Source organism: Dendrobium catenatum, unplaced genomic scaffold (genome assembly GCF_001605985.2).
Source record: "Dendrobium catenatum unplaced genomic scaffold, ASM160598v2 fragScaff_scaffold_763, whole genome shotgun sequence".
Lineage (NCBI taxonomy): Eukaryota > Viridiplantae > Streptophyta > Magnoliopsida > Asparagales > Orchidaceae > Dendrobium > Dendrobium catenatum.
In genome coordinates, this window is record NW_021319225.1 from 947,460 (window position 1) to 964,047 (window position 16,588).

General features: G+C 31.7%; 1 protein-coding gene across 3 annotated transcripts; it reads right to left on the reverse strand.

Annotated features, from left to right (window-relative positions):
• Positions 1–2,011: 2,011 nt before the first annotated feature.
• LOC110100358 (factor of DNA methylation 5) lies at positions 2,012–13,261 on the reverse strand. Of its 3 annotated transcripts, XM_028696552.1 has the most exons (7): positions 13,103–13,261; positions 12,129–13,033; positions 11,425–11,606; positions 7,213–7,302; positions 6,815–7,099; positions 6,527–6,739; positions 2,012–2,459 (listed from the first exon to the last, which is right to left on the reverse strand). In XM_028696552.1, the coding sequence occupies exons 2-7, from the start codon at positions 13,018–13,020 to the stop codon at positions 2,232–2,234; spliced, it is 1,890 nt and encodes a 629-aa protein (XP_028552385.1). In that variant the 5' UTR covers positions 13,021–13,033; positions 13,103–13,261; the 3' UTR covers positions 2,012–2,231. The 3 variants fall into 3 exon arrangements, with proteins under 3 accessions (XP_028552385.1, XP_028552386.1, XP_028552384.1); XM_028696553.1 differs by having other exon boundaries at positions 7,213–7,257; positions 12,129–13,261; XM_028696551.1 differs by having other exon boundaries at positions 12,129–13,261.
• Positions 13,262–16,588: the final 3,327 nt, after the last annotated feature.

Here is a 16,588-nt window from a genome sequence, read left to right on the forward strand (position 1 = left end):
GACTGATGACATGCATAATTCTTCTCCATCGTGTTTTAAATTAAGTTATAGAATTTTAGTGTGGCCTGCAAAGCTTTTTAGCTCATTATATGTGGTTTAAATGATTTTAGGTCAAGGCAATGTGCAAGAGTGAGAGATTGATCAGGATTATTATTTTTTATTAGTGTATCCTTTAGGTTCAATTTTTTTTATTAGTTGTTCTTTAATACTCAGGATTTGGATTGACATGATAGATTGAATGATTCATGAGTATTATATACTATTTTTGGAGTAATTAATATAGGAGCACATTGTTGTTTTTTATTATATAATTTATTTATGCTATTTATTAGTAATAAATGATATTAGATAGCTTTGGTGTTATTATTAAAAAATAAAAGAAAGAATTCTTTCAAATTAAATTATGGAGCATGACACATGTTGCCACAATCTTTAAACTTTATACTACATTCATTTTACTTCAAAAAAAAAAAAAAAAAAAAAAAACGACTGAATTTACTTTACACTCATCTATACAACTCTAAAGTATTTCTTTTATATTGTATTCTTTTTACATTACATTCCTTTTACACTGCATTTCTTCTTTAGCCAACCAAACAACCTCTAAGTTGATTAGGGTCATGTCGTTTATGAGAGTAGTCAGCATTTTGTAAGATGGAAGGTTTGGCTGACTGTTCATGTCTTGGATTCATTTTGCATGTTTGAAGAAGCACTTCAATGTAATTATTTTGCCACCCAATGTTCTTAAATTAGATGTAAGTTTATTATGTTTGATGGGAAATTGCAGTCTTTTGTAAAGGTGGTTGTAGAGTTGTGAAAAAAAAAATAATTATTTTTTTATTATTATAGTATTATAAATTTTTTTAAAAGAAAATTAGAAAATATTTTCTTATAATTATCGTAGTTTAGGCATATTTAGTTGTAAAAATCTGCATTCCATAGCAATTCTTAAAATAGTAGGAAGAAAATAATAGTCAAATCAAAATATGGCTGACATATGGATGTCATTGAATTTTATAATGTAAGCTTCATTTGAAACAACTTTCTTATTAATTAGCCCAAAGCCCTCTAATGTAAATAATGATAAGCTTGGTTGCTCTCTGCTAGTCATCTAAATTCAGCATAACAATGAATCTCAATTGGCCTTTGGAGCCTAAGCCATTTTTTAGCAGTAGACATTTTGCTAATTTCCTTTGGAAGTTTGTATTATACATAAAAGCACAATTTCCACTATGGAAATTTATGAGCTTCTAACTGTTAAAATTTATCATTAAAACTTTAAATAAAATATCATAGACGGCCATTGCAGTCTGTTTGAAACGACTGTAAATCTGATGCAAAAACTAATAGTAACTTTTTTAGAAGCTGTTGCAAAAATATTTGCTTTATAGATTTTTTTTAAATAACGAAAAAATAATAGTCAAATAAAAACTATAACTATAATTTAAAAAATAAAATATTAAAAAAATTATTTCAAACAAACCCTATATTATAAAATTAAATGACATCCGTTAGCTTACTAAGAGTATATGAGAGCAACTTTTTATCTGCTTTACTTTTAAATGCTGTTTTTTACAACTAAATATATCTAAATTGTAATAATTATAAGAAACTATTATCTAATTTTCTTAAAAAATATTTATAATATTATACACCAACAACAATATTATCAAACCTTTGTCCCACTACGTGAGGTCAGCTATATAAAACCTATTTCATCATTGTGTCATGTTAAAAGTCAAATTATCATTTAAATATAATAAAAAAAGATCATTTTTAATATTTTCTAACCAAGTCTTTTTTGGTCTACCTTTAACTTTCTTAATATAAGACAAATCTAATACCTCAACTTTTCTAACCAGGTCATCAGGAAGGCCTCCATTTAATACAATCAAAACGGAGGCCTTCTGATGACCCGGTTAGAAAAGTTAAGATATTGTCGAATAATCATGATATGAATCCTCTAAAAAAATATTTACAATAATATAATAATGAAAAATAATTATTAGTCTTATCACAACTCTACAAAAGACTGCAATTGCCCATCCAAATATAATACATTAATACTTAACATAATAAATGTGCATCTAACTAAAGAACATTGGGCAGCCAAAAAATTACATGGAAGTGATTCTTGAAACGTGCAAAAGAACGGTCAGCCAAACCTTCCATCTTACAAAATGTTGAACACAGACATAAACGACATAACCCTAATCAACTTAGAAATGCAGTCATCGCTTCCGCTTCTGCGACGTCAAATGCTTCATCACAAACTCGATAGCCTCTTTCAGAGTTGCTCTCCGTCCCTCTCTGTAGCTCCAGAGTTCATTGATGACGTATCTGCCGCTTGGATTATACTCATTAATCTCCAATAAGGCCGATGTCACAGCCCTGTAGGCCTCATCGCCCAGCTCGCATCTTAAAGCGACCAATTTCTCATCATCTTCCTGTATGACCTCCTGCATGATGAATCAATTGTGGCAATCATGAGGCATATTAGAAAGAAATGATTTTTCGACTATTTTCACAGAAGCATTATACCATCCCATTTTCAACTTTTCATGATCAGCATGACAAAAGGCTTAGGGCATCTCCAATGGAACAACAAACAACATTTGTTGTTTGCCGTTCTTCTGTAGCTCCAACTGAGCGGCAATTTTGACGCTCTTTCATCGCAGGTGAACAGTGTGACGCCAATATTTGGCGTCGCACGTTTACCTACCATTTAATTATTTATTTTTAATTCAAAAATTAAGTATAAAGAATATAGTATGAATATTCTTTTTTTGATGTTGAAAAATGGAGTTCGGTTGGAGACAAGTTATCGCATTTTGGTGTATTACTGTATTTTGGAGTGAAAAATGAGTTTTTCGGTTGGAGATGCCCTTAACTGCATTCATTCTGAAGAGATAGAGAGGGAGAGGGAGAGCATGAGAGAGAGAGACAGATAGGAGAGCATGATATAGGACTACCAGATTCCAAGTTTTCAAAGAGGCATTCAGCTATGCATAAAGCCACAGTTGCCCCCATAAACTATGCAGTGGATGAACGGTGAAAACAATATGGAAACCACACATAAACGTATTCACTTGTACGATTAGAATAGAAAATTACATCAAGAGTACTAAATAATAAGAGAATATGCTAAAAACTGAAGGTAAATTTTAGAAACTAACAATTAGATTTGCATTAGGGGAGACTAAAGCAGTGATTAAGTTTCTTCAAGTATAAAGATTAGCGAGGTTAGAAGCGGAATAGGTTGTAATTAGAAGATTAAAATGGGCGAATTTTGATAAGCAATCAATGACTATCAAAATAGCAGTAAAACCTTTAGAATTAAGCAGATCAGTAATGAAGGAGAATTATCTAAAAAATATAAAAATTTTAGATTTTGTTTAATATACCTTTCATGAATTTATATTAAGTTAGGTAGATCTAATATCCATTGACCTAATTTCCTAATTTTAAACTTCCTTATCTCTATTGGATTATCTCTGATAAAAGTTGTTCTAGAGGATGCCATTCATCCCCTGTTCAATCCTTATTTTGGTTTTTACAAAAGGGGAATCGTAAAAAGGAACCTTACATTTTGCATTAGTGACCCCGTAACATAGATAACAAAGTGCTTCGAATGCTTTAAGTCTCATTCCCACAGTGTAGTTCACGTTGAATGGGGCTGGGCCACCAAAACACCAAAGCTTTCTATGGCCAGTTTTAACTAAACCTAGAACTCTAGAATCACGATGATTATCTTTGCACAAAAATATCAAGCATATGCTTTTAATTCCCAAGAGGCACCCGAACTTTGCAAAAAGAATCCTAAACAAAATCAAAACCACACCTATTGGTGGCTTTTTTTGGTAGACTAAGTACTAAGAAAAGAGAAAATGCAATATTTAAAATAGCTATGATAAGCTAAGGAAAATTCAGAGATATTGATTAAGATAGATATATAAAAGAAAACAATAACAACAATAAGTCTTTATCTTATTATGTGAGGTCAACAACATGAATCATTTTGCTCCATTGGGTCTATTAATAGTTAAATTCTCATTTAAATAGAACAAAAAAAAATCATTTTCAATACTTTCTAATAAAATCTTTTTAGATCTAACAAAGGCCAGCATTTTATGCGACCAAGCCACCTAAGGCGACTATCTCTAATCTTGTCTATAATTTGAGGTTGAGAATGGAAGTTTAAAGAAATAAAATTTTATGGAAGTGCAAATAAATGCAATAATAAATAATATTACAGAGTGAACCAAGTAAATTTCACATAGCTTCCAATAAAATGCATAATAACAATTTTTTTTTTAAGGTGAGATACCAACTAAGACTTTGAGAGAGAGAAAGGAGATGGTTGAGAAGTTTGTGGGCATTAAAGAGAGAGCGACAAATATATATTAAAGTTACTTAAGTGAGTAGATGCAAGAGAACAAGTTTCTAATTAGTAAAAAGAAATATGATAGAAAGCACTTAAATATACACTTCTTCTAAATAAATGAAGAATTAGAACAATCCAGCAAGCTTGCAGAAGATTAGAGACACACTATTAATAAGAGATAATTTGAGTAAATTACATGATGGTGGATGTGAACTTAATAATTATTACCCAAATTATTGGATGATCAAGTAAAACTGATGTTTAATACATTTAAGTATTTTGGAAATATTATGTAAGATAATGAAGATACACATGAGGATATAATTTCTAAGGTTAAAGCTTTACTTTAGAATAGAAAATTACATCAAGAGTACTATAAAATAAGAGAATATGCTAAAAACTGAAGGTAAATTTTAGAAACTAACAATTAGATTTGCATTAGGGGAGACTAAGGCAGTGATTAAGTTTCTTCTAGTATAAAGATTCGGTGGTTAGAAGCGGAATATGTTGTAGTTAGAAGATTAAAATGGGCGAATTTTGATAAGCAATCAATGACTATCAAAATAGCAGTAAAACCTTTAGAATTAGGAAGATCAGTAATGAAGTCTATAAACAAATCTTTCCAATTTTGCAAGGGTATTGGTAGAGGAGAAAAGAGTCCAACAAAAAGAAGGGTAGATGATTTGATTTTTAAAATAGGAGAATTTTGATAAGCAATCAATGACTACCAAAATAGCAGTATAGCCTTTAGAATTAGGCAGACCAGTAATGAAGTCTATAAACAAATATTTCCAATTTTGCAAGGGCATTGGTAGAGGAGAAAGGAGTTCAACAAAAAGAAGGGCAGATGATTTGATTTTCTGACAAGACAGACATTTTTGCTAACAAAATTGGCAATGTCTTGATGAAGGTCAAGCCAATATAAATTAGCGGAGAACACCTTGATGACCTGCAAGAGGTGTGGAATAGAATTTTGTGAGGATTTGTTGTTTGAGGGAATAATCCTTACTGAGATAAATATGACCTTTATAATAAAGAATTTGATCAGAAATTGTTAGTCTGTATGAGAGAGTTTGTCATTAGAAAGCTAAGAAGCTATATTAAAAATATGTGGAGAATGAAGAGATTCCTTTTTTTAAATCATTTATTAGAGAAAAAAGAAAAAAAGTTTTGGGAGCAAGCAAAAAAGGATGAAGTGTAGAAGTATCTTCCAGCAATCTAGATAACGAATTGGCAACAATATTTGTTTTTCCTGGCTTATATTCAATAGTGAAATTAAAACCTAAAAGCTTACAAAAACAATTTTGTTGATCAGAAGTTTGAATAACTCGAGTATGTAGTTCACGTAAGTTTCTATGATCAGTACCAATAAGAAATTAATTGCCAAACAAATACTTAGGTCAGTTAGAAACAAATTCTATATCCTATAACTCTTATAGATAAGTCAAAGATTTAGAGAGTTTAATGCTTAATTTTTTTACTGAAAAAGGCGATAAATGAAGGTCAGATTTGACGTAGGTAGAAGAGATAATATGACCCAAATATTAGTGGATGATTGACAAATCTATCATTTATTAATCTTGAGAAAGATTTCATTTGTCTATAAGCATTGAAAAATAGTTTTCAGATCCAATAAAATATATTAACGTCTAACAGTAAGCTACTCATTATAATAAAGAAAGCATCTCAAATATACTTCATGCCAAATTTAACATTATTTCACATATTTCTAACTTCTCTACATTTAGTCCTTGACATTTCCTAAGAAAATTATTCCAGCATCTAGAACCATTGGAAGGCCCGTTAAAGCATGTCACATGTGTGATTAATCCAACAAAAAAATGAGAAGGATCAGTTGATGCAAATTTTGGAATCCTGAGGAAATGAGAAAAGTCGGATATATACCACCTGATCAGGTATAATGCTTTTTAAAGAATTCTTTTGAAAATGTTGCCCAAAGAATGGAGAAAGAAGAAAAAAGAGAGAGAATTGTGTAAATATTGCAAGCAGAAACAGCATAGCTCCATAACTGAATCAATGGAATATTACCATTCTCAAGTTGTTAAATATCAAGGATCTGAAAATAAATTATAAATATCAACGGTTTTGTTGGGTTATAAATAAGAACAGTGAGAAAGATACCTTAAGCTTTCCATCAACAGAGGAAATTCTAAAAGGATGCCACTCTGGAATTTTCAATTCATCTTGCCACTTGGAGCAAAATTCAGCAGCTTTTACATCTGCCTCATCTTTCCGATATCTTTTTATACATGCAGCATGAAATATTTTTTCATCAAGTTCGCCCATCCTCTTGATCCCTATCATTGTTCGGTTGCCGAGTATGTCTGAAGCACCCTACAATGGTGAATTAATCTCATAAGAGCAGCACTTATCCTGTGGAAGAAAAAACGAACAGCCAAGTAAACTCACAGATATTAACTCTTTTCTAGCTTCTTGCAGCTCATCATTGCTCTTTCTTTCTTTAACAACCAAAGCTTGATTAAGTACTTCAAGATCTTCCAATTCTTCATTTTTCTCTCTGAGTTCTTCATTAAGCTGGTCTATTTTCTGGTGAACTACCAAATCTTGCCCTCCCATTAACTTCATTACTTCTAGACAGCCTTTCAGCTGCTGTATTTCTAGCTCAAGTTTTTGCTTTGCATCTAGTTGCTTTTGTAGATTAAGTATCTTCTTATTGTTAGCCTCCTTCTCTTTCTGCACGCTTTTTTATATTGATGAGGGCATGCAGTGGTACTCGATTTTGTATAATATTTTAAAAACAAAAAAGTCTCAGAAGAAGAACGTCTCAAGTATTGTAATAGACTGACCTTTTGTTCTTCAACGAGACTCAGAAAATCGTCATCGGCCTTCTTCTGCTCCAAGGAAGCCAACTCAAGTAAACTATTTTTCATAGCATTCTGCAAGGTCAGAAAATAGTAAAAATCATTTCCAAATAACTGCATGGGAAAAGGAAGTTGGTGAATATATGTTGCCTGGAACTTCTTGTCATGCAAAATTAGGTTGAAGTATGTGCTCATCTCACAATTTGGTCAAACGCATTAGCTAGCTAGCTAGCACATCAATCAACTAAAGCACAACATTTTTATTTTGTATTATCAACCATAAACTGTATGATTGCATAGCAATAAACCCTTCTAAAGCGCCATAAAACAGCTAAGGGTTTTATTTGAATTCGGGGAAATTCCAAAGAGAAAGCCTCATCAACAATCCGTGTGCTTCGATTAAATAAACCTAAGATGATGATCCACCTCAACAATCCATCGCTATTCATTCTTCCTTAAATGACTCCCATTAATTATTCATTATTCATAGGACTATAATGTATATATTTTAACACCTACAATTATGTACCTTTTCTACATGATGAAGCAAAGAAATAAGATTCAAATTATTCTTTTGTATTTCTTGACTTATAATTTTTCAAATGGTATTAGAGCATTGATTCTAAATAATCTTCATTCTCTTTCGTCTCTCATATCTTCTTTCATTGGCAAAGATTCCCTTGCGTGAAGATCCATGAGGCAAATTGTTCGCTTGCTGGTGTGCAAGCTCTACTTACCGCTCAGCCTTGCCAACTTTGTGATCCCACAAGAGTCCGCTTCAACATCATGATCTGGCATCAAGTTCCCGCAAGAGCGACCTTTGAACTTGCAACTCCACTTCTCTCCAACCCGCTTGCAATTCAGCCTTTTGGACGATCCCAATCTACTTCAATTCTTCTCTATTAACCATAATCATGGTTAAACACGAAACAACATCCAATAAAAGCTTCTCCTTCAATGCCACCTCAAATCATGAACAAATGATTCATGGCCACATTAGCAATCAAGAAGCTTCACCTCAAATATATCACTAATAAGACACGAACTAAACAGACAAAATTCTCTCCAATAGGCCCAATCAGTTATGATGGGCGAAAGTGATGCGGACATCCGACGGTGGACGATATTCAAAGGAAGAGTCAAAGATCGACGGCCGATATCATTCTGTTTTATTTTAGTTTATTAATTGTATTTTGATTTAATTTTGCAATTTTCATTTTTTACCCTTTTTATTTAAGAGTCTCGTCTTATGTTAGCCCAATGGGCAAATTTGTCTTTTAGTTTCTTTTGAGACTTATATATAGAGGCCCCTTCTCTTGTATTAGGTGTGATAGAATTATAATAAAAAATTGTGTTTTGCACTTGTGTTCTTTTGGGAGGACGTTAGTGAGATTCCTATAGGAAGGAATCAGAGCTTTCAAAAAGCCGCAGGATGGGTCCGGGATCGTGGCTTGAAGTTCCTTGAAGAAGGGCAACGTATCACCCGTCAGTCTTCGAAAGAGTCTAAAGCTCGTGGTTTTGTCTTATTATTATTATTATTATTCTCCTTATTTTCCTAACCGCCACTTCCCAATCTCTCTTTCTCCTATTGGCCGAAAACTCCACCCAAACCCTAGGCCAAAAGACACCCAACCGCCAACCCAATCCCCTCCCGAAAGCCGCCGGCCATCATCCATCTCTTAGCTCCAAGATTCAAAATCTAGCATTCAAATCCTTTGCTAAATTAGCTCCCTTTAATTTTGGAAACTATTTAAATTCATATTCAATTATATTTGAATTTGAATTTTACTTCCTAAATGAGAAAAACTATTTTAGGAAAGTTCCTCAAATCATGCAATTTTGAATTTTAAATAGGAGTTGATTTAAATCCACTTTCCTATTTTAAGATTCTAAATATAGACACCTTTAACCCCTCATATCAATCACCCATAATCAAGCTAACCACTGGCCCTACCCCCCTTCCCATTTTCTCTTTCCCTCCACTTTCAAATTAATTATTGAAGGCATTCCTTATTCGATGCATTTTAAGTTTGGAAAGTTTTTAAATTCAAATTTTAATTAATTTAAATTTGAAATTCTTTCTTAAAATAGGATGAATTATATTAGGAGGCTTTCCTTAATTCTCCCAATTTGAATTTAATTAAAGACCTGTCATAATTCCCCTTTCCTTATCTTAATAATTCAAGTTTGGAAATTCCTCAGGTCCACATTCACCGTATGTGGACACATTCACCGTATGTGGACACATTCACCGTATGTGGACACATTCACCGTATGTGAACACATTCAACGTATATGGACGCCTTCCCTTTTTCCCCTCTTTTGACCGATCCCCTCCGTTCTACATCAGAAAAAAGTCAAAAATGATAATCTCATGGGTGGCCATTCCTCGAAAGTAAGATACAAAATTCAGAACATGGTAATCTGAAAATAACGTTTTTATGTATTGGCTCATTAACACCATGAAAAAAGAAATTGGATAAAATGTCATGCTTTATTACATGACAAAAGAGATCTTCAAGGACATCTTTTTGTCACTAAATACTACAACCCTCTTAATAGGTATTGGCAGCAATTAGATATCTTTGAAGAACTAGATTTGAAAGAGAGGGTAGTCAAATTCCTTTACGGGCTAAATAAAAACCTTCATGAAGTTCAAGAGACATTTGGAATCAAAACCATCACGTCCATTCGGAGCAAAAAGATCATGCTGGAAACTATGTGAGATTTCTTCTATTTAGACATCATGGAAGTGTCTGAGCTTCTTAGCAAATAATAATGAATCCCTAAAACCAACATCTGCTTCCATACTCCCACCCATCAATCAAGACCAAATAGAGATGCTAAAAAAGGTGTTCAGTCAACTTCAATCCAACCTAGTGACACCTAATATCAACATCACATCAATGGCTAAAAAATGCATTATTATAAATGCATTTAATTCAATTATCATAAAAGCTCGTACTTATTATGCCTTTTGTATTATGCACTTGTAGTTTTAGTGCTATCTTTTTTAGCCTATCATGTTGTATAATTCATTTGTATTGTGCTTCGTAATCATTTACTCATTTGCTTGTTTTGTAGCATACAATATAGTTAACTTGTGTGATGACGCATTTGTAGGATTTAAGTATTTGAATACAAGGGTGTACACACTAATATTTCTAAGTGTAAATTTTTTAAAGATTTTAGTTATTATTTAAACACTCTTAATATTACTTTATACACATTGTGTATGTCATTTCATCTACACTTGTACACATAGTTGTGTTTAGTTAATTGATTTAATTATTAGCTTTTGTTTGTTCATTGTGAGGCGTTTGAAATAATAGGATATCAAAAAAAAATCCCAAAATATTCCATTACACACCTCCCTCCCCCCCCTTGACATGCCCTTTACAATGAAAGACGCCATAAATTAATTAATTTGACATGGCTTTTAAATAATATCCAATCATCACATGTGTCAACCCCTTAAAATCGTCTTGATTACACTTAGAAGAATATATTCATATTCCATTCATTATCATCAAAGCACATTGCTCACAAGTCCAAAAAAAATTAATCCTCAATGCAACAGTCGAGTACATCTCAGTTCATAGTCAGATAGTGGATTTGGGCTCTATTTGGCATTGTCGTTTTGTGTTGTACTCAGTTTTCCTGTAAAGTTTATAAGCGTTTGGTAAAATCAATCGAAATTGTTGTCAATAGTATTGTAAGAGTTGTCCATGCGAGTAAAAAATTGTTGTAGTATTGATATTAATTGATAGAATGATTGAAATGTATATAATATGAACTTAATATAATTATTAAATAATGTCAAATTTATAATTAAATAAATTAATTTTTAAAGATAGAAAGCAAAAATCCATATAAGTGAATTTTTTCGGAAGCTATCATACCCACTATTCCCTAAAAAACTACATTTCAATTTCATACAACTAGGCTTTCTCTTGCATTACACTAAACACCTTAAATCTACTTGTGTTGTTCAAACAGGCAAATGCAGATGTCAGAAAGCAATGTTGAACAGAACCTTAGTGAGAAATGATTTTGCAGAATTAAATTTCTAAATGACTTGCAATCAAGCATGCTATAAGAATCCACAGGAAATGTACAGTTTAATCTAGCAGTACCTTCACCAAGGAGTTAACAGGTTAAAAGCTATCTTGCAAATTAAACAAAAATATATTGTACCTTCTTCTTTTCATCTTCAAGTTTCCTTATCTCAGACTCACTTTGAGCTGCTAATGTATTCAGTTGCTTGGATCTGAATGCATGTTCTCTTCTCTTAGACTCCAGCTCAGTCCTTAAGTTCTCATTCTCATCAAATATTCTACGAGAATGATCTTGGACGAGTTGCTGCATTCTTTGAATTTCTAAGGAAGAACACAAGATTCCAGTGTTAACGATGGAGTGTAATATGCATAATTATAATCCAAGCCTGCACCAACCCTTTCAACTTATGTCAAAAAGAAATAAATTCAATCAGATGAACAAATACTAATGATCCAATTTAAAATTGAGAGCAAGTTCTTAGCAAAATTAAAAAAAAAAAAAAATTGAAGGCTACAACAAATTTAAAAGAGATATATCAAACATATCTAATACATAAATTTGAGATACACCACCATCTCACGCCAAAGAACGGAATAAAATAAAACAATTGCAAAGCCAGGTTTTTGTTTCCTCCAATACTTATTAAATCTATCAAATAGCAGTTTACCATGGTACTAAATATCTTAGAGAAAGTGCAGCCAAATTTCAATCTCAATTTTAAGGCTGAAATATCCTCAATCCAAAATATTCATATCAATTTGTAGAGTGGAAAATTCTATGTACTATCACTCATCAGTGCTATTAAGAGCATGAAACAATTAGTAGTCATCTAAGAGAATCACCATTATTATAAGATTCATGTAGTTTATCCCTTTCTTCCATCATCTTATTGAGAGACAATGTTGATGTATTGTATTTGTCCTCAAGCTCCTCAATGTGCTTTTTCTTGACTTCAATCAGAGTTGCCAAATCTTGAATAAGTTTGCTCATTTTATTAGACTCCTCATTAGTTATATCATCAACAGTTTTTAAATCTCCATGTTTTTGCAGATGTTCTCCAATAGGACCTCCTGAATAATAGTCATCAGCACGAGCCACCCATCCATATATTCCTGGAATAGAATTCCTTTTTTCAACCCAATTCATCTTACCAAAGTGATCAGCATAAAAATAGTTCTCAAAAGCCATTGCATCCCTAAATCCAATCCAATCTTTGCTGAAGTTCACAACCACATTTCCTGTATGGCCCCTGAAATTCCACAAAGAGTGGAATTTTATGGGATTGAATTTAGAGAGCAGCTCCTTAAGCCTATTGCCACTTTCACCAACATACTTTCCATTCTTGAATTCTGTTGGAACATTAACAAGGATTCCCATCCAGGGCCAGACAAATTGTTCATCCTGTTCAGCTTTCAGATGCTCTCTTTTAGTAATCAAAAGTTGTGACGGACTTGAATCATCAGAAATATCATTCTTCAGAAATTCTACAATGGCCTGGTGGTTTGCCTTCACCTTTGCGTTCTTGTTAGTAGCAGCAATATCTGTAGCATGCTGAAGCAGATCCTTGTACTTGTAATTTTGCGTCTTCTTTTTATGACAAAAAGGACATCTATAGATGTTGTCTGTGACTTTCACTTTGAGCTCTTCTGACTTCAGTTGCTGGTAAAAGTTGGTCGCATAAACATCTATCTCTGAGTCACAAAATTCTATAGTTTCACTGAAGCTGTAATCCATCAACGGAAGGTCACTGCAGAATGAAAAAGCTAAATCCTGCTCACAACGGCCGAGGGTCCTATCTAGGGCATGCGAAATGTACCTTTTCGCCGTTGAGAGTTGAAGCAATCGACGACAGGGAGAGCTGCAACGGAGAAGAGAAGAAGCTGGAAGAAACTCCAAGCCGTAAGGATGGAGGGAATTTGCGAAATCTCGAAGGAATCAGTTGGAGAAGAAGCTTTTTCACCGCCCCAATATCAAGATTGATGCAATCACGAATAGATTAAAAATGGATATTAAATAATTAATTAGTAGTATAACTAAGTTATCTAATTTTATTTTATTTAATAATAAATAGTATAATTATCATGAAATTAGTTTAATTAATATTTGTAATAGGTTGATTTTATAGTTATTAGTTGTATAATTATCATTAAATTAATATAATATTTAAATATTTAATAAAATCATTAATATGAGTATTAATTAAATAATTTATAATTTTAAAATATAATCAACAAATTAATTAGGATTTAAAAATATAATTATATAATTAATAAAATAATAAGTATTTACCATTATAACTTATTAACTTTATTTTTAATTATCTTTAATAAGTTATAATGTTGAATAATATAATTAGAAGTTGCTCAATTATTACTAATTATCAAATTACTAATTATATGATTAATTATCTAATTATCAAATAGTCCTACAATGCATACACAATTAAAATTTAATTTCCAAATGAATCAACTGTGTTAAATCCTAGATTACGTTGCCAAACAGTTTTTTAGGATTTATCAGTATTTAACTTAGGTCAAGCCAAACAGTTTTCGAGATTTAACATCCTCGGAAATTACTAAATTCATATTTAGAGGATCTACTAAATCCAGATAAAATTAAATCCTACGTGTTCTAAACAGCCTAGAAAAACTTCAATCTATTTCGCTGTTGAAATTTTAATTAAGCAAAAATACTATTTCATTCCATAGTTGAAAAATAAAACAAGCACAAAATTGGGGTTTTTAGAGAGCATTTTACTTGAGCGTGAGGGGTTGTTTGGTAGCGAGATTTAGGCTTCGTTTGGGACGGCTTTTTCTTGATTTTTAGGATAAAAAATAAAATCTGTGTACTTGAAAGCCGCTTTAAGAAGCAGGAAAAAAGACGTCCCAAACGAAGCCTTAACCAGGATTTACGCCGGATTTTATTTAAATCTTGCTAAACAATTTGACAACGCTCAATAAGTTCGAATCGATTGCAAATCCCGTATTTATGAATTTTTTGAAAGAACTTGATAGAATTGCATGATCAATTATAATTTTCTTTGAATGGCATTTCTCGTTACAGAATGCTCTATTTCATTCTATTTCCTCAAATTCTACTAGCAGTTTACACAATGTTAACTTCTTCATTTCTTTCTACAGTGACCTTCTGTTGATGGATTACAGCTTTAGTGAAACTATAGAATTTTGTGACTCAGAGTCAGAGATAAATGTTTATGCGACCAACTTTTACCTGCAGCTGAATTCAGAAGAGCTTAAAGTGAAAGTCTCAGACAACATCTATAGATGCCCTTTTTGTCAGGGAAAGAAGACACAAAATTACAAGTACAATAATATATTAAAATAGTCTCGTTTGTCGTCTCATTATCGGAGTCAAGAGTAGCTGCAAGATTAAAATTAAGAATGAAAAAAAACATGACCCGTAGAGCTTAGAAGACATAAACATTTGTCACGGATGGTCTTTGTTTTGGGGCGAGAGAGGAGCAAAAGGGAAAATGAAAGTCATGCTCGAAGTCGTGACTCGTAAGTCTGGAGAGAAGAGTGAAGGGAAAACGAACAATTGATGCTTTCATGTATCAAAAAAAAAATGTTGGTGGCTTCTCTGAATTAGTAAATAAATTTAAAAGGAAGAACTAAAAAAATTAAAGCATGTTTCCTCATTGGCAAACTTGTTGCTCGTTAAGTCACTAAAACAATCAGCTTTACGTCCCTTTAAGCTTTCAGTTATAGTTTTAGTCAAATTCTTTAGAAGATATCTCTTGTACTAAGTCCTCCCCAACAATTATGTGTCAAAATCTCTTTTTATCATTCCGTCCACAATGGAAAGTCATTCCATCCTCTCTCTTTCAATATTTTACTCTATTAGTCTTTATCTCTCTACTGCTGCATTGCGTGATACGAGTAGAAGGTGGATTGAAGACTTGAAATGGAAGAAGCCTGTAATAAATAACATGAATTAATATAGTAATTAACAAGATATATATATGTAAAATAATAATTAATTAGAAGTAATAGAGTTCTAAAATAATTAATAGTATAATTATTAATTTTAAAATTATTTAAGTAGTACTTAAATAGTTAATTAAATCAGGTAATTATTAAGATTATATTATTTATGATAAGATCTTCTCAGAGGGAAGAGTGCATGAAGACAACAGTCTAAAGAAAAACCCTGAAATATTACAATAAAGATATCAATCCTGTGTAATGGCCTTCCAAATTTTTTTAAATATATACAGAATATAGTATATAAACTATATTATATTATATATAATTAACAATATTATATTATATTAATAAAAATTTAACCACATCAATACTAGCAAATACGTTTATTTAATACTAAATCCGCATTTTTTACTTACTAAGTACACACTTTTAACATTATTTATCATAATCATTTTTTAGGACACACTCAAAATTATAAATCATGACTATAAAATAAATGGGAAAAAACTGTCATAGGAATCTTTGTAGAGAGAGAATATGAAGAGGTCTTGTTTGGCCAAGAAAACTCAAAAAGTTATGATAAGATCTTCCTAGAGAAGAGCATTGATAAGAAGAAAGTACATTGAATATAAAATGATAGCATTTTTAACTGCTATACATATTTTCAAAAAGTTAGGAGAAGCAAAGTATAAAATTTAGAAATTCAATTATGTAATAAATATTTTTTATGTTATATGTATAAATCCTTCTGATAAAATAATAAATATATTTATACAAATCTGTACCAATATATAAATTATTAAATAAATCAAATTATATAGCACACTATAAAATTAATCACGCATTTCACCACTAATCAAGAGATTTTGGATTTTAAGCTTTGGTATATGATGTATAAATTTGGCCTCTTATAGACTTGATACGTTATCAAAAATTACTTTATTAGGCACAAATCTCGAACCTATGTGAATTAGAAACTTCCATAAGAAAAAATTGGGGCCATCCCTTTTACAGAGGAGGATCGGAGCTTGCTCGAATGGACCGGGCCTTTTTTGGTGTCGACGACCTCAAAAATTTTGCAAGTGCGCTTCTCCCTCAATTTATCGGAGAAACATTAGGCAGACTCAAGAGAATCATGCTCTTTCCCCCTCCCCTATTGAGTGTATTTATAGATCAGTGAGGGGGCCAAGTTTGGATTTTTTTTTCTAGATTTTTTTTTTAAATTTTTTTGGGAATTTTTAAAAGCATAAATCATATTTTTCCTTTTTAAAATAAATAAAAAGGAAAATATTAAATTTAAAATAAATAAATATACATAGATTTAATCATTTCCTTTCCAAAAAATGCTCTGAATT

Bases quoted from the DNA above. Each gene is read 5' to 3' on its own strand.
- LOC110100358 (XM_028696552.1), bottom strand. From the start codon at position 13,020: ATGGATTACAGCTTCAGTGAAACTATAGAATTTTGTGACTCAGAGATA. The intron at 11,607-12,128 runs GTGATTCTCTTA...GTTCTTCCTTAG, and splicing joins ACATGAATCTTATAATAATG to AAATTCAAAGAATGCAGCAA. The intron at 7,100-7,212 runs GTCAGTCTATTA...AAAAGCGTGCAG, and splicing joins GTCTCGTTGAAGAACAAAAG to AAAGAGAAGGAGGCTAACAA.